The sequence below is a fragment of the Spermophilus citellus genome (genome assembly GCF_964194105.1).
Source record: "Spermophilus citellus genome assembly, chromosome: 8".
NCBI lineage: Eukaryota > Metazoa > Chordata > Mammalia > Rodentia > Sciuridae > Spermophilus > Spermophilus citellus.
In genome coordinates, this window is record NC_138189.1 from 67116656 (window position 1) to 67142274 (window position 25619).

Genomic DNA, 25619 nt, shown 5'->3' on the forward strand with positions numbered 1-25619 from the left:
CCAGGAAGGATGCTGTGGCCTCACTGCTCTGAAGACTCTAGGGGGGACCCGGGGCTGTGGGGACTGAGCTTAGGGCTGTGAAAGCCAGAGCCAAAATGACTCAAGGTCCAGTCCCCAAGGCCAGTAGTCGGAAATTGTGTATTTTCTTTCTTTCTTTCTTTTCTTTTTTCTTTTCTTTTCTTTCTTTTTTTTTTTTTTGGTCCTTAGCAGCGTGGAAAACAGCATCTTTACATCTTCTGTAGAGCTGGAGGAATTCAGGCTGAGATCACTGGACCATCTTATTTCCCCTGGTTGAAGATAGAACCACTTTACCTCAGTTCCATCAACTATTATTTCACAGATTAGAATAACCATGGGCAGTCTTTTGTATCAGTGAATTTGTTTATGGATATTATTCTGTGCTGCTCTCGCTTCACTCTCAGTTTTTACAGCCCAGGTTCCAGAGGTCCTTTGGTGCACTAAGATATCTTGTCCAGAAAGACATTGTGTTCTACTTTATTTCCAAGATAAGAAACCAATTGCTGGATGGCAGAAAGAAATCTGATTTTATTTCCGTGGAGTCATGGAAATTTTATCTAACCAATAGCACTTGAAATGCCATTGCAAAGGTCTTTTCTTTGACCTCAGTTCTGCCTACCTAAGGTTTTGTTTCCAAATTTTGCAGAGAAAGGTGTTAGATGCACGTGAGTCCAGTAGGGAATAACAACAGCTTACCCTTACTCAGGGATTTTTTGAGTTTCAAAGGGTCTTATTAGGTAGGGAGGACAGGTATATCCACTTTTACAGATAAGGGAACTGAGACTCAGAGTTCAGTGGTTTGTCTGAACTAAGTATTGAAAACAGGAGTCTTAACTGAAGAGAGGCCCTGTAGGCTGTTCAGGTTTGTTTACATTTGGTACCAAAAACTTAATTCCATTTTTTTTTTCAGTAACTTGTATTGAACCCAGGGCCTGCATGCTAAGCAAGTGCTCTACTACTGAGCTACATCCCTAGCCTCCCAGCTCTGTTTTTCTATATGTGACCTTAGGAAGACACATACTTCTTGTACCTTATTTAACTCACCTATAAAATAGGAGTAAAAATTGCACCTATTTTGGTACTGTTGGTTTAATGAGTTAAAATATGTCAAGCCCTTAGAAATGTGTCTGCATGTGTTCGTTCCTATGTATGTGTGTTGCTATTAAAACAATAATATGATTACTTAGATTCTGTCATCTTTGTTTCTCTAGCTTCTACATTACCTTCCAATATGGGTTCCCATTTTTCTGCCTTTATTTTCTGTCTACTGGTAGGACATGGCTTTATTTGCTCTTCTTCCTCAGTAAGGATGTGACTCCCAGATATACTATATAACCCAGGGGACAGTGACTTATGCCTGTTAATATTCTGTTTTACTCCAGGTCTTGGTCAAACTTTCTCTTTGTGGCTATTTCTTTGCTGAGCCCTTAAAGTTATATTTGATTACTCATGCCCAGTCCTCAGATTTTTATTTACTTATATATTTAGCAGTACTGGGGATTGAGCTCAGAGGCGCTCTATACCACTGACCCTCACCCTTGGACCTTTTTATTTTTGAGACAGGGCCTCACTAAATAGCCAAGGCTGGCCTGGAACTTTAGATCTACCTGCCACAGCCTTGCAAGTTGCTGTGATTACAGGTGTGGGCTGCTGGCCTGGCACCCCTCATGGTTTTGAAGTTCTGTTTCTACTTGGGAGACATTTCTCATTATTGAGCTTTTCTCATTGCCATTACATTCTGAGTGTGGTTGCACTATGCCATGATTTTCCTGGCTGCTTCTTTCTGTTAGAACTTCTTCAGAATTCTCTCCCCATAGAGGATACCCCTTTTCAGCTGGTATTCCCTCATCTTCAGCACTCTGGAATGATTGAACTTTTCTCTTGTACAACAATGTCTTTTGGAACTCATACCCCAAGTGGGAACTGAGTGAAGGTTTATCATACATGCTGGCTTCCAGTTGCTCACTCCTGTCTATTTTACCTTTGTGTTTTAGGGAATGCTAAAGAGATATCTAAGGGCCAGGCCAGCTTGTTTTTCTTAGATAGGCAAATTTACTATCTTGATGGAATTTTCTCCAATCCAGGGTCTGGCTTTCAGTTTTCGGGAGGCCTTGAGTTTTAGGGGAGTGGGGTGGGGTGGGATGGGTACAAAGGATGGAACTCAGGGCCACTCGACCACTGAGCCACATCCTCAACCCTATTTTGTATTTTATTTAGAGACAGGGTCTCACTGAGTTGCTTAGTCACCTCCCTTTGCTGACGCTGGCTTTGAACTCTCCATCCTCCTGTCTCAGCCCCTGGAGCCGATGGGATTACAGATGTGCGTCACCATGCTTGGCCTGAGTTTTGATATTTGTTTCTCTGGAGTTGAAAAGACTCTCAGAGGTGAACTCCTTGACAACCAAGAAGTTTAGTTTTTTTTCCAGAATGCCAATTTTTTATTCTAGAGTGAGATACACCAAGTAGCTTGGAAACCAGGTAGGTGGCACCACAAGGAACAACCTTTGTTACTAACACTAACTTATTAGGTCAGAGGGATGCTTGGAATTGAACAGAAATTCCTTTTGTAAGTCCACTGATTTGCTGGATATGCTGCCTGAAGCTCCAATGTTGGGGAGCAGTTGGACTCATTAGGGAAGAGAGGTATGATGGTGATTTCTGCTTCAGGCTCAAAAAGGAAAATAGCAACCCTGGATTTTCCATCCTTTACCTAGAACAGTGTTAGATATTTCAGAGACATTTCTGTTAGGCTGGGGTTAGTATAGTGGATTGCTTTTCCCCGCTATAGGAATAATTCCTTTTAAAATTGTGCCAATTGTCTAGCATTAGAACATTATGAGTGCTGGACTCATATGCTGCCTTTTTGTAGATTCCACTCAAGACCCAGCCCTTCTGTCACTCATTATTGCTAAGTAAGTTCTCAATTAATTTGATTCTTGTTTTTGTCCCCATCTTTACATTCCAGTCCCAAAAATATTCTTTGGGCTTTTTTGATCAGAATTGGATAGTTCTCTACTCAGCATTATAAGAGAATAAAATTATGGCATTTGAAGATAAATGGATGAAGTTAGAGAACATCATGTGAGGTGAAGTTAGCCAGTCCCAAAAAACCAAAGGCCAAATGTTCTCTCTGATAAGTGGATGCTGATCCATAATGGGGGGGGGGCATGGGAAAAACAAGGAACTTTAGTGGGGCAAATGGGGGGTATGGGGGCAAGAAAGATGGTGGAATGAGATGGACATCATTACCCTAGGTACATGTGTGACTGCACATATGGTGTGATGCTATATCATATACAACCAGAGAAATGAAGTTGTGCTGCAATTGTGTACAATGAATAAAAATGCATTCCATTGTCATATATATCCAATTAAAATAAATAAATTAATTAAAGAAAAAATTGGATAGTTCTCAAGTTTATTGGTTATAATTTACATACTATTTAAAAAGTTCATTTAGTTTTGTCCATATGTATTTACTTCTAGAAATTTAATTAGTAGTGGGGTGTTTTTTATATGACCTTCAACTCAAATTCTGTAGGTTGAATTGTATGTGGAGAACATTCTGAATGTGAAGATATCCACTGAGCTATATGACTCTTCTCTGACACCTTCTTAGTTTGCCAATTCATTTAATGTCATTTATTGAGCACCTGCTGCATTCTGCCTTCTGCATTGCTGGTTGTCTCTAGATGTGTGTATAAGTTCCTGACATGGCAAACTGTTTGAGGACAAGGCTTGAATGCTTGGCTTAGTATGAGTTTAGTGAGTCCTTAACTGATGATTTCCAAGGGATATATAATAATTTATTAGTCAATATATGTCAATACAATAACTTTATATTGGGGAAAATTCTTTTATTTATTTATTTTTCTGGGTACTGGGGATTGAACTTGGGGCACTTGACCACTGAGCCACATCCCCAACCCTATTTTGTATTTTATTTAGAAACAGGGTCTCACTGAGTTGCTTAGTGCTTCACTTTTTGCTGAGGCTAGCTTTGAACTCACGATCCTCCTGCTCAGCCTCCCAGCTACTGGGATTACAGGTGTGCTCCATCGCACCCAGCAGGGGGAAATTATTTTAGGAATAAGAACTGTGAAAAGTAAAACTTTTATCTGAGGGGATGTGTAGAGGGAAATTGATCCAGATGGTAGTGTGTATGTGTCAGAGTCTGTGGAAGGGTGAGTGTGAAGTTGTATTTACTTAACAGGAGCACAGATTAAACATTGAAATGTGCTGCTCTTAACCGTGAAAGTAAATTGTAAAGTTAATGATTGGGGTGAGAGTGGGGATGGATTGCTACTCATTGACTTAAGGTTCATGTTTAGAAAGAAATAAAGAATGGAAAGAGAATATAGAGTTGATAGAAAGGGAATGATACTTAAGATCTAAATTATCTAATCAGATATACAGGCAATGGACATACAATAGGACTAATTTTCCTTCGCGCGCGCGCGTGTGTGTGTGTGTGTGTGTGTGTGTGTGTGTGTGTGTTGCTGGGGATTGAACCCAGGCCCTTGTGCATGCTAGGTAAGCACTCTAGCACTGAGCTACACTCCTAGCCTTCTTTTTCATTTGGTTTTGAGACAGGGTCTTGCAAAGTTGCCCAAGCTAGTCTCAAACTTGAAATCCTCTCACCTCAGTCTCCCAAGTGGCTGGGATTGCAAGTTTGTGCTACTGTGTTCAGCTTTTTCTTCCATTTTTCAGGAATAAGATGGAAGTATGAATGAGTTGCTCCAAATTTCTGACTTTGTGGCCTTAGGTCACTTAACATCTCAAGCTTAGTTTGTACATGTGTATGGACAAATATGCTGGATTGAATTATTCTGCAGATTAAAGGAGAATAAATTAAAGCATTTGACATACAGTAGATGCTGAACATTTCATGGAGTTTGGATTAGGACATTCTTTGATACTGTTTTAATTCATTTAAAATTGATTAATTATGTACCTATATGAAGCTAAGATTTAACGTATCTTCAGATCTTTGGTGGGTCAACATGTACTCAGAGCAGATCATTCCTATTTTTTGTATATTATTCCCTTTACTCTCTCCTCTCTCCACCAATTAGTTCTACATTAAAAAAATTATAACTGAAGTTGTAGATAGACACAATATCTTTATTAATTTTTTATGGTGCTGAGGATTAAACCCAGTCCCTCACATATTCTTGGCAAGTACTTTACCACTGAGCTATATACCCCAGCCCTCTCCATCTTTTTTCTTTTCTTTTTTTTTTGGGGGGGGGAGGTGAGTGGGTACTGGGAATTGAACTCAGGCACTCAACAACTGAGTCACATCCCCAGCCCTATTTTTGTTTTATTTAGAGACAGGGTCTCACTGAGGTGCTTAGCAACTTACTTTTTCTGAGGCTGGCTTTGAACTCAAGATCCTTCTGCCTCAGCCTCCCAAGACACTGGGTTTACAGGTATACGCCACTGATCGCGGCTTTCCGTCTTTTTAAAAAGGCATGTCAAGCTGGGCACAGTGGTACACAGCTGTCATCCCAATGACTCTAGAGCTTGAGGCAGGAGGATTACAAGTTGTGGGCCAGCCTCATAACTTATCGAAACCCTCAGGACCTTAGTGAGATCCACTCTCAAGCCTAAATGTAAAAGGGGCTGGGAATGTAGCTCAGTGAATTGTTAAAAAGTTTCCTTGGGTTCAATCTTTAATATTGGGGGTGAAAAAAAGTACATCAATAATTATCAGATGGTTATTAACACCTGTATAATAGATATTATATCTGATGTTGGAAACTTAATAAATGTGCTAGAAGGCCCTGATGTTGATGATAGAAAGTAATATTAAACAAAAGCTGGCCAAGTATTGTGCTTTGCATTTATCTTAATTTCACACAGCTCTATCATTACTCTCACTGATAGATCTGAAGGTGGAGGTTCAGAGAGAAAATATGTCTGGGCAGCAATATACAGCTGACAGTGGCAGAATGGGATTTTAATTTGGAGGCTGCATTCTTAGTCTATCAAGATGACAGCTCTGTCAAGAAACTTTCATTTGGCTACAGATGGCAGCCAGCTGTTATTTGAGCAAGCTTCATAAATTTGAATTTTTATTCAATTTTATATACTTTTCTTCTTCCTTTTCCATATCTTTAGTCAATCCCTAAATGTCTTGATAGTTGAAAAATTGGAAGTTGTAATCGTCTAGGTGACAGTGTCACAATATTGCAAGTTCTGGACTTAAGCTTTAAAGTTAGACTTGAAACTGCTTCTTACTGGTGAATTTTGGATAGCTGGCATTTTTCTCTTAGAAGGTGTGGAAATTAATTGGAGAGAAAGCCTGATTGATAAGTGTCTTAGCTTTCCTTGGGGTGAGACTGAAGTGGGGAACAGTAAAGGGTGTTGTTAGATGCCACTTCTGACCTTCAGAAACCTCTTGCCTACAGAGCTGCCTTCTCCTGCTTGGAGGTAGATTTGTTCTGAGATCCTTTAGAAGAGATTCAGAACTTGAAGTAGAGATATTCTGCCTTTATATTTGGGCTTACTCAATTGGTGGAAGAAGCTGGCATGGTGAAAGAAAAATAGATATCTATTGGGAGACACACTGATAGTTTGAGAAAAAACTGGTCATCTTTGGTAATAAAGTGTGGGGTATGGGGAGGAAGAGGAAGCCATTACTATTCTTTGTGGCCTACTATGGCAATAGATATATTGCTCCTTTAATTTTCACAACCACCCTTGGTGTTATCCCCATTTTAGGGATGATGAAATGGATGCTCTAAGGTTAAAGGATTTTCTCTGAAATAGCTGGAGCCAAGAAATGGCAAGACTAAAATTCCAGCATATAGCTGGCTGGCTGCAAAGCACAGGCAGGATTTTACTTTCACTGGAGAGTAAACCTATGGAAGAAAATGGTTTTCTAACACAAATTCTTTTTAGCGTTAAATGGCTGCTTCTCCAACATTAACATTTACTTGTGTGTGTGTGTGTGTGTGTGTGTGTGTGTGTGTGTGTGTATTACCAGGGATTGAATCCAGGAGTGCTGTACCACTGAGCTATAATCTCCGGCCCTTTCATTTTATTTTGAGACAAAGTCTCTCTCAGTTGTCCAGGCTAACCTTGAATTTGTGATCCTCCTTGCCTCAGCCTCCTGAATAGCTGGGATGACAAGAGCCTGGTCTAACATTTGTTTACATTGAGCACAGTCACTGCAGTTCTTTGGCATTCTGAAACTCTTTCTTGCTCTTTAAGGAATGTCACTCAGTGTTTGAAAAATGTCATTGTATAGTTTGCTAGGGCTGACACAACCAAATACCACAGACTGGGTGGCTTAAACAGCACAAATTTATTTTCTCATGGTTCAGGAAACTAAAAGTCCAAGATCAAGGTGTGGCAGGCGTGGTTTTGATCTGGGGCCTCTCCTAGTCTTGCAGGGGTTCACCTTCTCACTATGCCCTCACATGATCTTTTTTCCATGCACACACATGCTTGGAATTTCTTTGGCTGTCCAATTTCTTCTTATGACACCAGTCAGATAGGATTATGGCCCACTCTAAGAGCTTCATTTTAACTTCATCATCTCTTAAAGACCCTCTCTCAGACACATTCCGAAGTATGGGGTTCGAGCTTCACCATATGAATTTGGGGGCTATAACTCAGCCCTTAACTGCCACAAAATACCAATATTTTCCATCATATGAGCATGGGGTAATTGTTCCAACCTACGGAACTACATTTATATAAAATATAAAATCATCTGCATATAATTAAAAAGTCAGTTCTGAGGTTAATAATGCTGGATTGTAAAAAAGTAAACTATTATAAAAACAATATTCTATTTTATCATATATTTGGCTTATTTTCAAATGATAATAGGGTCCAAAGCTTTAAGTAAGAAACTATGGAAATTAACCTTTATCTCAGTTGAGAAAAGGTAGGAGTCCAGAGTTTGAGAAACCCTGTGCCAAATCAGCAATATCTAAAATGATGTAGCCAGACTAAGACCAAGTCTAATTGTCATCAGTGACTTGCCACTTGAAACTGGAAGATCAGGCTTCTATTTATAGGTGTTTCCTGAGCGTGCTGGCATGTGCCTTCTTGGCTTTTTAAGTTGTTGTGCAGGGGTCCTGGTGGTCCGTGCCAGAATCCTTGACCTTTGTACTTATGCTTGGGCTATTTATTCTGTCAGTTATTTTCTAATTTATTTTTTAAAAAAACCTTTCAGATTCTCTGCTTTACACACCTGTCTGAGCCTAGTAATAGGTTTTTGGAAATAATAATAGTAAAGGTTTTTGCCTTGACACATTAATAAATGCCCTTCATGGGTACTTATATTCAATTATAATTATTACATAGCTTTTTGCCTCTTATTTCCCCCCCACTTTGAAATCAAATTGTAATCTAGATGTCATTTGAATTTGCTTTTCTTCTTTTTATTCTGTGTTCTGGGGATTGAACTCAGGGCCTTGCTCATGCTAGACAAGAGCTTTACTGCTGAACTATACCACCAGCCCCTAATTGACTATTTTTATTATTTATTTATTTATTCATTTGTGGTACTGTCGATTGAGTCTAGAGGGGCTTTACCACTGAGCCACATCCTTACTCCTTTTTAATTTTTTATTTTGAAACAGGTTCTCACTAGTTTGCTGAGACTAGCCTTAAACTTGCAATCTTCCTGTCTCTGTTAAATGGGACTGTAGGTATAAACCACTGCTCCTGGCTAATTGGCTATTTTAAAACTAAAAGACAGCATTTGAGGATTCTCTAGAATACTGAGTTGAAAAAATTCCCTTGTGCTTTTTAAACTATGATATTAAAAGGTAAATTTTAGAAATACATAAGAAATGTATAAAGAAAAAATTAAAAACACATCTCAATATATTTAAATAAAGTGAGAGTTGTTTTTCCAATTATTAAATTCTCCTAAGCCTGTAGATCCTTATAATCATAACATTTTTTCCTATGCATCTTAATAGGTCAGTAATTAGGTGGACAGATTTTGTTTTTTATTTAGTTAGTGATTTCACTTATTCTTTGTAGCTTTCTGAGTCTGTGGCGCTTCTTTCTGTAAGCTGTTTTTTTTTTTTTCGCCCTTTTTCTTTTCTCTTTTTTTAGTACCAAGGATTGAACCTGGGGCACATAACCACTGAGCCACATCCCCAGCCCTTTTTACTGTTTATTTTGAGACAGGGTCTTGCTAAGTTGCTCCAAGCCTTGCTAAGTTTCTCAGGCTGGCTTTGAATTTTCAGTTAAGCCCCCCCCCCACCCCCCCACCTCCTGAGAAGCCACTGAGCCTGGCTCTGCAAGCTTTTCTGATTCCTCTTTGAACATGTCTTGTACCTGAATGCCTAGTTTATTATGAAAAGAATCATTATACTTTGTGCCCTGTGTTTAGGTCTTTATACGTGTAATGTCATTTAATCTTGACAGCAATCTTATGGGATGGGAATGATAATTCTCATTTTATAATAAGGAAACTGAGGGTTAGAAGGAAGGTTTGAGTAGTTTACATTGTGTCTACAGAAGAGTTAACATTAATACTTCTTGTTTTTGAACAGTGGGCCACATTACGAATTGAAAAAGGAGCTGAGAAGGAGTCTGTTCTTAAAAATTCAGCTTCTGTTGGTAAGTCTTTCTTTTCATTATGATCATTAAAATATTCACATTGGGTAGGTTTATATTTTCCCAATTTGAATGTGAAATATACAGAGAGCGGTGCTTTCCTTAGGCCTTGGATTACTTAAAATTCTGTCCTTAATGCAAAACAGCAGCTGCCTGAGTTTGGGTTGACTTTATTTAATTTAATTTAATTTATTCTAATTTGTTATATAACTTTTTATCATGAAGGTGGTGATAAGTGTTATAGTTCATTTATATGTTCTTATTACAGGTATTGTATAGGTGGTGTTTTAGTTTCTAAGGGTGTGCATTTGAAGATGGCTTTCTATGGTTATAAAGATAGAGTCAATGGTTTAAAAGTGTTGGTGGGGCAGTAGTAGTCAGTTTTCATCACTATTACAAAAGAAATGAGGCAGGCCACTCATGAAAAAAGAGATTTATTTAACTCACAGTTCTGGAGGCTCAAGGGCATGGCATGGGAAGATCACCTGGTCTCTAATGAGGAACTCATGGTGGATGGTGGAGCTCATGTGGGTAGAAGGATCACATGGTAAGACAGGAAGAAGGGAGAGTGACTCAGGGGTTAGCTTCAAGCTTTTATAACAACTCATACTTGTAAGAAGTATCATGGGGGCAGGGTGCTATGGTACATGCCTAAAATCCTAGTGACTTGGGAGGTTAGAGCAGAAGGATCCGCAGGTTTGAGGTCAGCCTCAACAATTTATTGAAAAGGAAGGGGGAAAAAAGAACTACTATGGAGTTGCAGAGGATTATTTTAATCTCTTCTGAGGGCAGCACCCTCAGTTGACCTAGGACCTTATAAAGTTATATACCATCTTAGCACTGCCACACTAATGACTAAGTCTCCCGTACATGAAACTTTGAGGGAACACACTTAAGCCGTATCCAAACATAGCAGGGCTTACTGAAGTACCAGGGAGTTAACACTTATAATTGAGGCTTTATTAGCATCTTATTCTAACTTGAGTTCCTCAAAGTATGTTCCTCAGAATAATACTTTATTGCTAAAGGCTAATGGTAATAGTGTACATGAAATAAATAACTCTCAGCTGCTGGTGTAACTCAGTGGTAAAGTGTGTTTTTAGAATATGTTAAGGCCTTGGGTTCCATCCCCATCACCAAAAAACCCCAAACATGGCCTGCCTCATTTCTTTTGTAATAGTGATGAAAACTGACTACTACTGAGAGGTTCTTAGGGGGTCCCCAGTACAGGTTCATGGCCTCCTGAGCAAAAAACTGAGCAGGACACAAAAGGCTGGCAGGCAAGGCAGAGGGTTACTGAAAGTGAAGAAAACACTTTGAGAGAGCAGTGTGGGCAGAGCTGTGAAGTAGCTCAAGGCTGTGTGTGTGTGTGTGTGTGTGTGTGTGTGTGTAGCTCTCTTTTATTGGGCTTTTCTAGCTCTCCCCTCTCCCCTGAGTGGATCTGGGATTCATGGATACCTTGTTTGACAGCTGAACCTGACATACTTTCTTCTCTCCTGCGCATGTGTAAGTTTCTTTTTCCCCTGGACAGAGGGGCAGAAACTGAAATGCTAATAATATGTTAACTAGCAACAAGTTAACTTTAGGTCAGTACTTGTGGCATGCCCAAGATTCATGACTTTTCCTTCCTGGTCTTGAATTCCCTTTCAAGTCATCTTGCTTCCTCTCTTTAACTGCAAGATGGCCCAGTTTCCCCTCAGGGAAGGGACTTCAGGTGAAGTGTCATGAGGGCCCCAGGTGGACTGGAGAGCCCTAAGGGATGGCCCTTTCCCCTTGCCCTGCCTCCTACCTAACAATAGTTAAGCAATAAGAAAGAAACAAATCCCCAGATTTAATTATAAAAAGAAGTAAGCCTTTATGTGTTTATAAAAAGTAATGTAGGAAAGTTTGTGCCTCACTGATTTAGGATTAAAAATTATCATGCTTTGTCAGACATTTCACTAGAAGGAATTTATCTTCTGGAGGCTTGGCTGAAAGGAATTGTAGAAAAATTGTTGTAACTTGTGGAAATGGCAAAGTATTTGAAAACATCTGAGCCTTTTTTGTGTAATTATTATTCAGATGACTGAAGCAACTAGTAGAGCTTTAGGGTGTATGCTTAAACACCAAAGTACTACTCCTCTAACATTTTATCAACCTAGATCTTTTTGACTATATGCGCTCCTCCGTTCGGTATCTAGTAGTTCTACTGCTAGTCTGTGGGAACACTTTTAAATGTGCATCCTTACTAATAAGGAAAGAACAGCCAGGTGTGGTGGTGCACACCTGTTATCCCAGTGACTCGGTAGGCTGAGGCAGGAGGATTGCAAGTTTGAGGCCAGCCTCAGCATCTTAGCAAGGCCCTCAGCAATTTGTCAAGACTCTTTCTCAAAATAAAGAATAAAAAGGACTAGGGATGTATTTCAGTGTTAAAGCATCCCTTGTGCTCAATCCCCAGTACAGGAAAAAAAATGTTTAAGGAAAGAACAAACTTTGTTGCTGGTTTTCTGTTGTATTTAGTGAGACTTTGGGCTATTGTTGATCTTGTGAAATTTTATGGGCCCTATACTTTGGAGTGGTTGTGGTGTATGACTTAGGCCATGAATTTAAAAAGGCACATGGTATTTCAATTTAGTAGGTTAAATGGATTAAAAAAATAACTAGGTGCAGGTATCCAGAAGCATAGGTTTAGGGTTTTTTTGTTTGTTTGTTTGTTTGTTTGTTTGTTTAATACTAGGGATTGAGCCCAGGGTACTTTACCACTGAGCTATATCTCCAGATCTATTTTTTATTTTTATTTTGAGGCAGGGTCTCACTAAGTTGATGAGGCTGAACTTGTACTTGAAATCTTCTTGTCTCAGCCTCTTAAGTTGCTGGGATTATAGGTGTGTGCCACAACGCACACCTGTATTTTTTTTAAAGGCTATGTGGAGGTGAGGACTTCATTCGGACTTTCATCTACTGTGTTATTATTATTCTTATAGTCATACATCTGCCTTATCTATTTTTGGTCTTTGTGTTTTCCAGGAAAGAGTGGACATGAACAGGAAGAGAAAATATAAATTATAATAAAATATAATGGTTCAGAGTAAGGCCAGTGTCTACAAAATTTGTTATATTTCATTCAGAGTAGCTGCCCTTCTTGTTAGCTGATAAAATTGGGAATTGACTCCCAGTTATTGAGCATCTGGGATAGCTAAGGTTGTCACAGGATTCAAAGCCAATTAAGGTAAAGTCCCTGTGGGAAGACAGGCATCTGACCATCCATTGTGATAAATGCTGAAATAGGTACATAAACAAAGGACAATGAGATCTAATTTAGGCTCTGATCTGTGCTTCATCTATTTCTGTTAATCCAAGAGCCGTTCATGCCATGCACCTCGGCTCCCATGCTGACTCCACACTTGGCCAGCCAGGATTTGTGCCAGTTGATAGCCTGGTATTTGGAGTCAATGGAAAAGTAGTGTCACAATCCTAGACAGACCAATAGAGGGTGATGAAATACTGCACATTTGTGTGCTTGGCTGGTGCAGTCTTCCCTCTTGGGAGCATCATGTCTCTGTACCGCAGCCAATGATAGCACAAGTCAGTGTTGAGCCAGTTAGTTTAGGCAAGGGTCACAGGCTGGCTAGCAGACCCAGGAGCTCAGAGTGTGATTTTGAATGATACAGTCCCAATAATAGTTTCTGAGAGGCAGATCTTGTCTAGACAGGGAAAATCGTTATTTTTATTTTCTACATACACATAAAACATTCCTTCTGCTGCTATTTTACTTAATGAAGCACATATTTTGAAATATATTTCGAGCTTCCCTCCCAAGTCAAATCCCTCTAGCACTATATTTCTTCTGGGCTTATCTGAAGCCGGGCTTGGTGGCACACACCTGTGTTGTACCCTAGATGTGCAAATGAGCAGCATGGTAAGCTAACGCAAGGAAAGAGAATGCTGGTGGTTTCTTTGCTGCTTTTCTCGACCACTGTCACCATACCAGCTAGAGGACAAAGGCATCTATTTGGACCCAGGGACGGGGTACCACTGAACGATCCATGCAACTTTTATTTTAGTCTGCTGTAAATGCTGCAAGAGACTTTTAAGAGCTGCCAGCCTCACTTTTTGGGCACCTGATTCCCAGGATACCATTAAGCTTGAATCAGCACTTTTGATTAAAATTGTAATTATATAATGAATTATGAAATTTTAGTTAACTTGAATTACTCAGAGAATTCCATCATAATTGTATTATACCAGGACGTTGGAGTTATGACCAAGCCAAAGTCAACAAGCATGAATAGGCCTGTATTTTACCCAAGAGTGATTCATAAGAATAGAAATTACTGTACATAGGCTGGTGGTGCAGTCATGTTGGCCTTGCTCCCAGGAGTGTGACTCTGGCTCGAGTGGGCACTGTTGGCAATGGGAGGGGCAGGCAGCATCCAGGAGCCCTCCTCCAGCTGCCACTGCTTGTGAAGATTTGGGGTCATGTGGCCTGCTGTTAATTTAGCCCCTGTGCTAAATTTCTCCTTCACCTTGTACTTCATGCCTTCAGGCTCTCCCCTTTGCCTACCCAAACACTCAGAAGGAATGAAATACTGAGATGAAATGCTGTTGTTATACCCAAATGTTGTCTAACATTTCCTTCTAATTTTATGTTTGGAATTCTTTCTGTGAGGCATTTTACTAACTCATAGCTAACTGATAGCTTAAATACATTGGTTACAATAACATTAATAAGCTATTTTAGATTCACAGAAAATGTGGGATAATATTTCGCTAATAGACACTTGAGAGATGTTGTGTTTTTGGTACTAGGGATTGTACCCAGGTGGCTTAACCACTTAGCCATATCCCCATTCCTTTTTATTTTTTTGAGACAGGGCCTCACTAAGTTACTGAGGCTGGCATGGAACTCAAAATCCTCCAGCCTGAGCCTCCCAAGTCGCTGGGATTACAGGCCTGTAATACTGTGCCTGATATGAGTTGTTTTTTAAAAACTCTATACAGCAGCCAAAATGATTTAATTGAATTTACATGGAGAGAACAAAGTAGATAAATTTAAAGCAGTGTTAAGACAGCATAAAAGGAATAATATAACATTTATTTAAAATTTACTACCACAGGGTTAGGGGTGTGGCTCAATGGTAGTATGCTTGTCTAAAATGTGTGAGACCCTGGGTTCTATCCCCAGACCACTCCCTTCAAAACTTAAAAATTTACTACCAGAAATGGATTATGCAAATTTTTAGGTGGGTACAGACTATGTGTGGAAGTGATATGCGCTACATGAGAGTGGTTATCTTCTAGGAGGAAGAGGAAGAGGTGGTAGGGTGGGCTTTAACTGTATCTATAATTTTTTTTCTTTAAAATGACCTAAGCAAACATAGCAATAGGTATCTTTTTTGTTAAATTATTATTCTTTTGGTTAATCTTACACTTTAACCATAAAATTAAAAACTCGGCCAAATAAAGTATCCATAATTATTTAAGTAGAATATTTAATTTGACAAATGGAACTAGTTTTATATGAGTGGAAAATAGGTGCCTGTCTCAGGGGAATGATTTGATTCTTCCCTGCTCCAAAAACATACCTTATTCAGTCTTGACAGTGCCTGGAATTTAAACCTAAGGAACAAAGCAGTTCTTAGTGGAAATATATTACCTCTTAGAACTAGATGTTTCTTCCTCAACACTACAGACATTTTGGACTGGAGGGTTCCTGGTAGTAGGGAGAAATCCTCTATGTTGTAAGGTGTTTAGCAGTATCCCTGGCCTCTGCCCACTTGATGACAGTAGCACTGCCACTATGACCCCCTGGGGTCCAATCTTCCTTTCCTTTCTTCATCCACCTTTCATACAGATGTGAGCAGTAGCTTTTAGAATACACATTTATCAAGTGGTGCCCACTATAATTTTAGTATGATTAATTTTCTCTTTTTTATTATTATTTTATTGAGAGACAGATCTCGCTGAGTTGCTTAGGGCCTTGCTAAGTTGCTGAGGCTGGCTTTGAACTTGATCTTCGTGCCTCAGCCTCCTGAGCAGCTGGGATCACAGGTGTGGGCCACTTCACCCAGCTCTAATATGATTCATTTTCTAGCAGAATGTGATTTCTGGTTTTTGGTGGCTGGTTTGGGGAAGGAAGAAAGATACGGGTGGAGGGGCTGTGTGAATAGCAGGTAAGCAGAGAATGCTAGATAGTATACAGGAGGTGTGTTCCTTAAGGACCTGAAAAGCTTGGGTGGAGGTTCTAGCAGGGGAGTCAGCTCTCAATATCCTTGACGGAAGAACAGTCCTCCTCTATTGGGGAAGGTCATCCTCTTTGACCTGGTGCGCAGCCTCTGGAGGGATGTAATGGAGTAGTGATAGAGGGAGGGAATACTCACCTAGCCAGCAGATCAACCCTGGCGGTCAATGGGGTGATAGACATCACAGCCAGATCACCTTCACATCTGGTATGTTCCTTAAGAAAAGGTGGAGACAGGCAAAGAAATCTTTCAAACTGCACCTCCTAATCCATTAAGAATATATCATCTGTGTCTAGGTCACATCCTCATCCAAGAGACTTTCTTTACTTATATGTACTCTGTGCTTGTTATGGACTAAAATCTGAGCTCCTCCCCCACCCGAACTGGATATATCTGAAATCTTTACTCCCAACATGATGGTATTAGATGTTGGGTCCTTTCGGAGGAAATTAAACCATGAAAATGAAGCCCTAGTAAATGAGGTTAGCCCTTATAAATAGAGCCCAGAGAATTTTCTAGCTCCTTTTTTTTCTCCACTATGTGAGAGCAGTGACAATACTCAGAACTATGAGAAATAAGTGTCTACTCTTTATAAGCCACTCAGTCTGTGTCTCTTTATTATAGCAGCCTGAACTAAGAAGCTGCTCTAAGCCTTGGTTAAGTAAGTGATAGCATTTGCCTCTGACCAATGATGAGTAAGCAGGATGGAGTGGTTCCAGTAGGAAAGAAGGTGAAAGGTCAGGTCAGTGTAATGGTATTACAGCTGCATTGTGAAGGGATGGGTAGGAAGAGAGTGAATGAAGCCCTAAATCACAGAATGGAAGTCTCCCATCCTGGAAGAACAATTAGGAAGTCCATAAAAGTTACTCTGTATTATTTTTTAGGTTGTTTAACCTTTCATAGAACAGCAACATGGATGGCATACCCTCTCCTCATCCCTATTTTCAATGAAATTAATTAAATAAATATAACTAATATAAGCAGGTTTTAAATCTTTGGCCTATAAGGGGGCCCATTTAAAATCAGAAGGCCACAAATATTTTCTGTGTCCTGCTAGCTTGTTAAGCAATTTCCTCCACCCCAGCTTCCTACAAGCCATCATCTCATGCTGATAGTGGAAGCTGAAACTGCCACCAAAGGCCTGGAGCCAAAAATCAGAGAACCAGAACTGTGACATCTCCAGCTAGCACATCCTGGCTTAATCTACCCATGTATTTCCTCGCCTTTTGTTCCTGTGAATTGCAACATTTCTCTAGGATGGGTGAAGGCAGATTAGTTATCCTCCCAGTTTTAGCCAAATGGTGATTACATTCATGTTTTTTTGTATATAATGTTGTCTTATTTCTGATGTAGGTGGATGGCCAAATTCAATTAGTTAGGATCCCAGCAGCCTCTGGTCTGGGCCCTGATGACTTGTCCCCAGCACTGGTGACTGGAAAATTAGATGATGATTTAGCTCCCTTAATCTCAGACCCCTTAGTAGTTTGGAAAAGAGTACTTACATCTCAGAGTGGGAGTCTTGGAGGTTTGAACAAATGGTGAGAACAGAGGGCTTAGAAATTAATTGACAGTGGGAAGACAGTAGGATCAGATGGTGGTTTTGATAGTCCACTCAGGAGTACAATCCCTGTTTGAGAAGTTCTCTTTGCTGTTGAGAGGAGCAGTCATCTCAACAACTGTTCACCCAGTTGAAAATCCAAGCTGGGCACCATGGCACACACCTGTAATCCCTGTAGCTCAGGAGGCTGAGGCAGGAGGATGGCAAATTCAAAGCCTTCCTCAGCAACTTAGTGAGGCCCTAAGAAACTTAATGAGACCCTGTCTCAAAATAAAAAATAAAAAGGGCTGGGGATGTGGCTCAGTTGTTAAGGGCTAGCCAAAAAGAAAGAAAGAAAGAAACTCCAGTTGGTCAGTTTAGAGGTATGGGTATTCCCCAAATAACCCCCCCTCCATCCCTTATGATCATTGTCCCCCCAGCTCCGAAAAAATGCTAACCCCAAATTCAAAGCTTCTCCATTTGGTTGCTATCTTGAAGCAAGAACCTATTACAGGAGTCCTAGGCCAGATGCCTGATTTGGGGGATCCCCAAAAGCCAGGTCTGCCTACTTACCCCCAAAACCAAGCAGAAAGGTAATAGTGAAAAGCAGTATGGCCCCTCTGGGAAGGCAGAGTTAGGTCCAGTGTCAGTACTGTTTTCTGAGTGCTGACAGGAGCTTTAGGTTTAAATAGAGGAAGAATTTGTGGAGGAGGCTGGGGGCACAGGTTGGTCATTCTTCAGTCTGGTTCTGGAGTTCTTATCACCTGTGAGTGTTCCTGGAGTTCTGGGCCAGGGATCTGACTCCAGGGATCCAACAAATCAGGTCTGGCCACTTACTCCAAAACCAAATGGAAAATGTAATAATGGAAAGCATAAAATCAGTGTAGCTGCACCAGGAAGAGGAAGGGACTCGTGTTCTTAGGGAGGATGACATGAGTGAGGGGAATGTGGGGCAAGGGTTGGAGGCTTATGTAGCTATAGGCTTTTTGCAGCTGGCAGCGCAAGTGATCTTGATCAGGTGTGGCCTGCTCCATCGTGACCTCTGGATTGGTAAGGCTGGCCTGTTCTCTGAGAAAGTCGCTGTTGCCTGGGGGCTAGCTTCTGTTCTTCGCTAGGTATTCATTCATCAGACTCCATGTTTCTGTAATCCAGGGTGACTCAGAGCAAAGGGGTCAGGTGCAAAATGGAGGCAGATGGCAAGATGACAAGCCTTTATCCCTTTTTTAGTCACCCATTAACATTTGCAGGCAAAAGTGAAGTCTCTGTCTTGTTATGAGGGAACTTTGCAGGATGTGATCCTAGAAGCTGGTAATTCAGTTCCCATGAGATGATTTCTCCAGCTGTTCCTGGAAGGTATAAGAGAACCCTGCAGAGTTCTAGGTGCCAATCCAGGCATCGGAGACAGGATGTTGCAAATCTTGCCTCTCAGTCTTCTTATTTTTCTTTTTGATCTTAGAGATTGAACCCAGGGGCATTTACCATTAAGCTACATCCTCAGCCCTTTTTATTTTAAAACAGAGTCTTGCTCAATTGCCGAGGCTGGCCTTGAACTTGTGACCCTCCTGTCTCAACCTCCTGAATTTCTGGGGCTATAGGTGTGCGCCACCATTCCAGGCTTGCCTCAGTCTTGAAGGGGAACAAGATAGGCTAGGTCAATTTAGAGCTAATAACCTTGTATTACCAGTTTTTAGGTGAACATTCCTTAAATGATTAACATGCTGTGTGCAGAGTTTAGCAGGCACCTGAAGATAAATACAGAATGAAGGCAGAGATGTTAAACTTTATCCTGCTTTTAGTCACCCATTGGGCATCTTCAGGCCCAAGTAAAGGGTCACTGCTTTTAGCAAAAGTAGCTTCCCTAATTCCCTGTTGTAAACCTAGTATTACTACTAGTAGTTATTACCACCCTTTGTTGAACATTGGCCCCACTGTGCAAAATTATTTACAAGAAAGAAATCTTATTAATCCTCATTTTACTGATGAAGAAACAGGATGTGGAAGTTCATACCAGATCACACTACTAGTCAAGTAAAGCCTTCTTCACTTGTTTGTCTGGTCAGTGCCTTCTCATTCTCCCATGTATCATTGAGGCGATTCTTCTATCAATGGAATCTCCTTGGCTGAATGTGGCTTTGTTTCTGTGACCTAAGAAGAAATATGTGTTTGACACATATCCCCACATTGTTTTCCTGGCACTTAGCTCTTAAAACCCTTGGAATCTATAAAGTACCGTGTGTCTTGATATATGCTAGTGAGATGACATGGGGACTGGGGCTCCTTGCAAGAGGAGCAAGCCCACTGGACTTGTGCTTAGACAGACTCCTGTCTTGAGGTAGGTGGGAAGAGACCAGTGATGTCTGGATGTCCTGGGGTGGGTAAAACCTTAGACAGTGGCCTTCCCTTTTCTTTGGTGGCCTCAGAGCAAAGTCATGGGAGTTCCACTACATACCTTCTTCACTCACTTTTCCAGGTCAGGTACCTGGTTTTCCAGCCTCTCTTCCTCAAAATTGTTTTCTCCAAAACTTGGAATAATAAAGAAGAAGGTCCCCACCTGACACCTCGCCCCCAGGATTGAACCCAAGGGGTACTTAATTTACTGAGCCACATCTCTATCTATCTATCTATCTATCTATCTATCTATCTATCTATCTATCTATCTATCTATTTGGTACCGGGATTGAACTCAGGGACACTCCACCACTGAGCCACATCCCTAGTCCTTTTTGTATTTTATTTAGAGACAGGGTCTCGCTGAGTTGCTTAGGACCTCGACAAATTGCTAAGAGTTGGCTTTGAACTCTTGATCCTCCTGCCTCAGCCTCCTGAGTCAGTGGGATTACAGGTGTGTGCCACCAAGGCTCCCGGCTTAAAGAAGAGCTTCGATTGCCTGGATTATTCAGTTTCCAAAAGATTCTCCTAAGGGGATAGTAGACCATAAAAGTCTCTTGTGACTTCTGGGAGAGGATTTCTTGGGAAGGATGAGTGCAAAAGATCTAGAGGAGAGTGGGTGTGGCCTGCAACTCATCCTTTCGAACCCTGGTGTTTCTCTCTGAGATGGATTGGCCTCCTCTGGGCCTCTCTAGCACTCAACACTAGAGAAGTATCTGCTTGTTTTACGTGGAAATAGGAGTGGACCTTACAGCATGAGGATGCAGGGGACAACAGGCAAATTTTGTGGGTGGGATACTTTGGCCCTTTATATTTACATTCACAGAGAAATGTATTATATGCAATGGACGGTAAAGTTGGAAGAACATTGGCTACATGTCTTAATTATTTTTTTAATATTTTAATATTTTTAGTATTTTTGGAGATTACACACACACACCCAGAGAGAGAGAGAGAGAGAGAGAGAGAGAGAGAGAGAGAGCGAGCACAAATTACACCCTTCTTCAAGTTATTAGAAAAAACAGAATTATAGGCAATGATGTTGTCCCTTTATGACCAGTAGCATTTTCTTGGCGCTCTCTCTCTCTCTCTCTCTCTGGGTGTGGGTGTTTCTGAGGATTAATGAATTCCAGAGACCATTTCTGTTTTTTTTTTCTAATTTTTTGGGGTTTTATTTTTTTTTCATTTCTGGTTTTTTTTTTTTTTTTTTAGGAGGTAAATCCCAGTGGCCCTGGAGGCTGAGGTAGGAGGATTACAAGTTCAAAGCCAGCCTCAGCAATGGCAAGGTGCTAAGCAATTCAGGGAGACCCTATCTCTAAATAAACTACAAAAAAAAAGGCTGGAGATGTGACTCAGTGGTCGAGTGCCCCTGAGTTCAATCTGGTACCAGGGGGGAAAAAAAAGGAGGTTAAGACTGGACAGCAAGTACAGGATTTTGCTATATGTAATTAATAATAACCACCTACTTAATAAATCACACAAAGCACTTACAATCTTTACAAGGGGCAAGTGCATGTTTCTCTTTTCTGAACTTAATGTTCCTTTTGTTGAGTAGGTTGTGTCTATCAGTGTATCATTTATATTCCTTCTTTCTGCTTCTGCAATGACGTTAGCACGAATGTGCTCAAAGACATTAACTTCCTCATTTTAAGTGACACATGTGTCCAAATCAGTGAGTGCATTTACTTGCCAACGAGTGGGTGACCTCACATGACCCCCTAGCATGGGTTGCGATGCTGGAAGGCATTGCAAAATCTCAGCGTGTGGGTGGCCATGGTCAGCTTCCAGTGCCAGGCTGGCTTCCTATTCAATGTGCACAAGATCTCTAGCTGATAGAGGAACATGTGTAGCAGGGGTTTTGTGCAAAGAAAGGAAAAAAAAAAACTGGTATTTTGTAATCAGTGAAGATTAAAGAACTAATATACTTTTGGGTTTTCTTTTTTCCTCCTTTTGGACAAAAATAAGGAAATAAATAAATAAATGAGGGCACTGCTTGCCACTGCACTCTTACACTCAGAGGGCAAGCCAGCCTTTATGTCCTTTAGTTAAGCCTGGCAATTTTAGAAACTGTGAAATGATTTTCTATAAGTTGGATATAAGTTGGTCAATTTTTTGGTCTTTGCCTAAAATCTGTTAGGATAGCCTGTCCATTGATTAATGAATGGAATTGGTAATTCATAGGCTCAAAGAGAATAAGAAAGAGGGGAAAGGCATTCTACTGATTGAAAACAGATTAATTTTAGGGGCATCAGATGGAAAAAATCATAAGAAAAGGCAGGAAGAAGGAGAGTTTAGGAAACATTAGGTGCCTACTAACTGATTGAATTTGGCTGGAGCTAGGGTGAATGAATAAATTGGAGGAGGGAATCGAGATGGGATATTCAGGTTTATCTTGCATCCAAAAGCCTTTGAGTGAATGCAGGCTAATAAATGAACTCCTGTGCTGGGATGTGGCTCGGGGTGGAGTGCTTGCCTAGGATGTGTGTAGGCCTTGGGTTATAGTCCCCAGCTCCAGGGGAAAAAGAAAAAAAAAAAACTAAATTAATTCCTTAGATCAGGGATTTCAAAGCTTTGAGAAGATGAATCTGGAAGTTTTGTGGAAGTGAGATTAGACAGGAAGAGGATAGGGGTAGTGGCTAAAGGAAGGATGCTAGACAGGAATTCGTTCTGGAAGGGAATGGGAGCTTGAACCTGAGCAATGGGATTGTTGCAGAGATAGATAGAGTTTCCAAGCTGCCAAATAATGTAGGAGCCTTGAGGAAGAAGTCAGGACCTTAGATGCACATCTGGGAGTTGTTTGCAGTAGGTGAAATTTGAAATGATAGATTGATTTATTTGTTTACAGTGCTGGGGCTCAAATCCAGGGCCTTGGGCACGCTGGGAAAGCACTCTCCCATTGAGCTACATCCCCAGCTAGAAAGGGTGGATCTCATGAACTCACAGAGGATGAAATGTTGTAGGGACAAACGAGGCAAGACAACGAATATAGCAGGAAACAGTTTTATTGACTGCAGCCAGGCTCAGAGGGCACAGCTTTTGCTATAATCAATTAATCCCCTGAACCCCAAGTTCAGGTAGTTTCAGAGTTTTATACCCAGTATGTAAGGAGAGGGGCTCAGAAGTTCGCAGTCTGCAGAAATTCACATAAAAGCACCTTTTTCTTTCACTGTTTTGGCAACTTAACACTTCAAGGACAACACCTGAGAAGGGAAGAGCTTTTTCTCCCCTTTCTTTCCTCCTCCTGCCAGCTGTTACCATGGAGCCCAATTGGTAACTTATCTTAAAAATGTAGACATCTCTGTGAAGCCCAGCTCAAGGCCAGAGGCCTTGTTTGCACATTTCTACAAACTACTATAATGGATACGTTTGTGAAAAACTAGTAAGGGGTGTCCAGCACCTGGAGTGCTGGTATCTTCCCTGCCAGTAGCCAAGTAAAACTAGGGTGACACGAAAATGTGAGGTTTATCTACATTGACTCCTTTGCAGAGACTCTTTTGCTGACAGTCCCCAAATCAGCCATGGTGAAGATTTCTGGAGAAGCCCAGTTAAGACTTTTCTGTGGAGAAAGGGGGTGCCACCACAGAAAGACCTTTACAAAAGCTGGGGAAAAGTTATAGAAGGGAGCAGGAAAAGATAAATAAAGCAGACAAGGATCAACCATGAAAAATTAAGAGTAAAGGGAAACAAAGAAGGATAAAGTTATGGGTATTTTCTCTCTCCTCATTCTTTTGTCCACTGACATATTTTTGTGTGTGCTATATTTTTCTCCCCCAAATAAGGGATTTTGTTTGTCCTCTTCAGGAAAACACTGAATGCCTTATCTGAGGTAGAGGGTTATTAGGGACTTCTAAAGCTCACCTGGAAATTGTTGTATTTTTGGTTAAGATTGGAAATGAAAGGGTGACTGGGTTATGTGGAAAGTGATGATAATACAGTTTGACTTGTTCCATTTTTACCATTCTGACGACATGCTGAGCCATCAGACTGTGTGGTTCTGAGAGAGTGAACAGATAAACACAAAGGATATGTGTGTGCAAGTTCTTGTGTTAACTATTTAAAGTGGGGCTTATAATCCTTTTAAACATTTTTTTGTATAAATAATAAATTAACTTGGTTCAGAATTTAAAAATCTATGATGAATGTTGCTTCCCCCTGTTATTACCTCTACCTGATACTAGCTTCTTACATCTTTCTGGAGTTTCTTTGTGCTATTCCATACAGGCTGTTACAATGCAAATGTCTATTATTTTCTTAACTTCCCATCGATGAGCATGACAAACAATAAACACTGTTCTGGCTAGGTGCAGTGGCACATGACTGTAATCCTAGCAAGAGGCCGAGGCAGGAGGATCTCAAGTTCAAAGCCAGCCTCAGCAATTTAGTGAGATCCTACCTTAAAGTAAAAATAAAAGGGCTGGTGATGTCGCTCAGTGGTAGTGCACCCCTGGGCTCAGTCCCATGCACACACAAAATAATAATAAAAATAAGTGTGAAAAATTCTTGTGCTGTAAGTGGCTTTCCATGATATTTTTTTTCTTTTCTGATACATACTTACATATTTTATCTGTAGATATTGATAGTTTTGCCACTTTGTATCAACCTTAGTTTAATTTTATTTGTTTTTCAATTCATACTTTATTTCACTTGTGTGGACTAATACTCTGGCACAGTGTGGAATAGCATAGTGATAATTGGTGTTCATGCTAGAGAAGGACTTCCTTGTCCTGTCTTCCCAGTAAGATTCCTATTGGCTTTGGTCTGTTTTCCTTCTTCTTCTTCTTTTTTTTGATATTATTTATTTATTTATTTATTTATTTTTAGGTGGACACAATATCTTTATTTCATTTTTATGTGGTGCTGAGAATCGAACCCAGTACCCCACGCATGCTAGGCAAGCGTGCTACCACTTGAGCCACATCCCCAGCCCTGGTCTGTTTTCCTTCTTAACTAATCACTTCTTGATTCTTGTTTTGTTATTTTAAACCAAGAAAGAATGCTAAATTGGGCTCCTGGTGGTGGTGATGGTAATGGTGGTACACAAGCCTGTAATCCTAGGGATTCAGGAGGCTGAGGCAGAACGATCCCAAGTTCCCAAGTTCAAGTTCAAGGCCAGCCTCAACAATTTAGCAAGGCCCTGAGCAACTTAGCAAGACTCTGTCTCAAAATAAAAAATAAAAAGAAATTTTAAAAAAGCTGGGTATGTGGCTCAGTGGTTAAGATTCTAGGTTCAATCCCTGATACAAAAAAAAAAAGTTGAATTTTGTATGCTTTTTAGGTATCTCTGATGATTAATAGATATTATTAGCTTTAGCTTAAGATCCAGTATGGTGAATTATATGAATAGCTTCTTAAATATTTGAATAATTTTACATTTATGGGATAAACCATATCTCACCATGATATGATGCTGGAAACTATCTGCCAAAATTGGAGTAAGGATTCTTGTAGTGATCTTTTTACTTGAGATTAGTTTGTTGTTTACCTATCTATCTTCCTTCTCAGTTCAAAGTTTTGATAGGGTTCCCTATAAAAGAGTCTGGGTCCAGTGTTTATTGGTTGGTTGGGGTAGGTATGTAATTTTTTTTTGCCCCCACAACATCATTTCATCTGTGTAAATGATTCTCTTTAGAGTGTTCATCTCTTGGTGTCAGGATTAGTAAAACGTCTTCGGTAGAAAGTTATCCATTTGCCCAGATTTTATTTAAACTTATTTGCATACAATGTTGTGCAGTTGTTTCTTCTGATTTCTATAATTTTCTGTTCATTTTTTTCTTTATGCATTTTTACTTTGTGTTATATGTGGGCTCTCTCTGCTGCACTTTATCCTTAATTGAATTAAGTAGTAAATAAAATAAAGTGATTAA

The 25619-nt window shown here is 40.3% G+C and overlaps 1 protein-coding gene and 1 long non-coding RNA gene across 5 annotated transcripts in view; one reads left to right on the forward strand and one right to left on the reverse strand.

The window, feature by feature from the left end:
- Nucleotides 1-25619, reverse strand: part of LOC308654063 — a 173278-nt gene that overhangs the window by 21174 nt on the left and 126485 nt on the right. The window lies entirely within an intron of this gene.
- Nucleotides 1-25619, forward strand: part of GPAT3 (glycerol-3-phosphate acyltransferase 3) — a 60249-nt gene that overhangs the window by 1102 nt on the left and 33528 nt on the right. For all 4 annotated transcript variants that reach the window (XR_014023167.1, XM_081302973.1, XM_081302974.1 and 1 more), the window contains exon 3: nt 9546-9612. Coding sequence is in view for 3 of the 4 variants with exons in the window: in XM_081302973.1 (XP_081159099.1) it covers nt 9546-9612 (67 nt within the window). In the remaining variant the exon portion in view is untranslated. The remainder of the gene's footprint in view (nt 1-9545; nt 9613-25619) is intronic.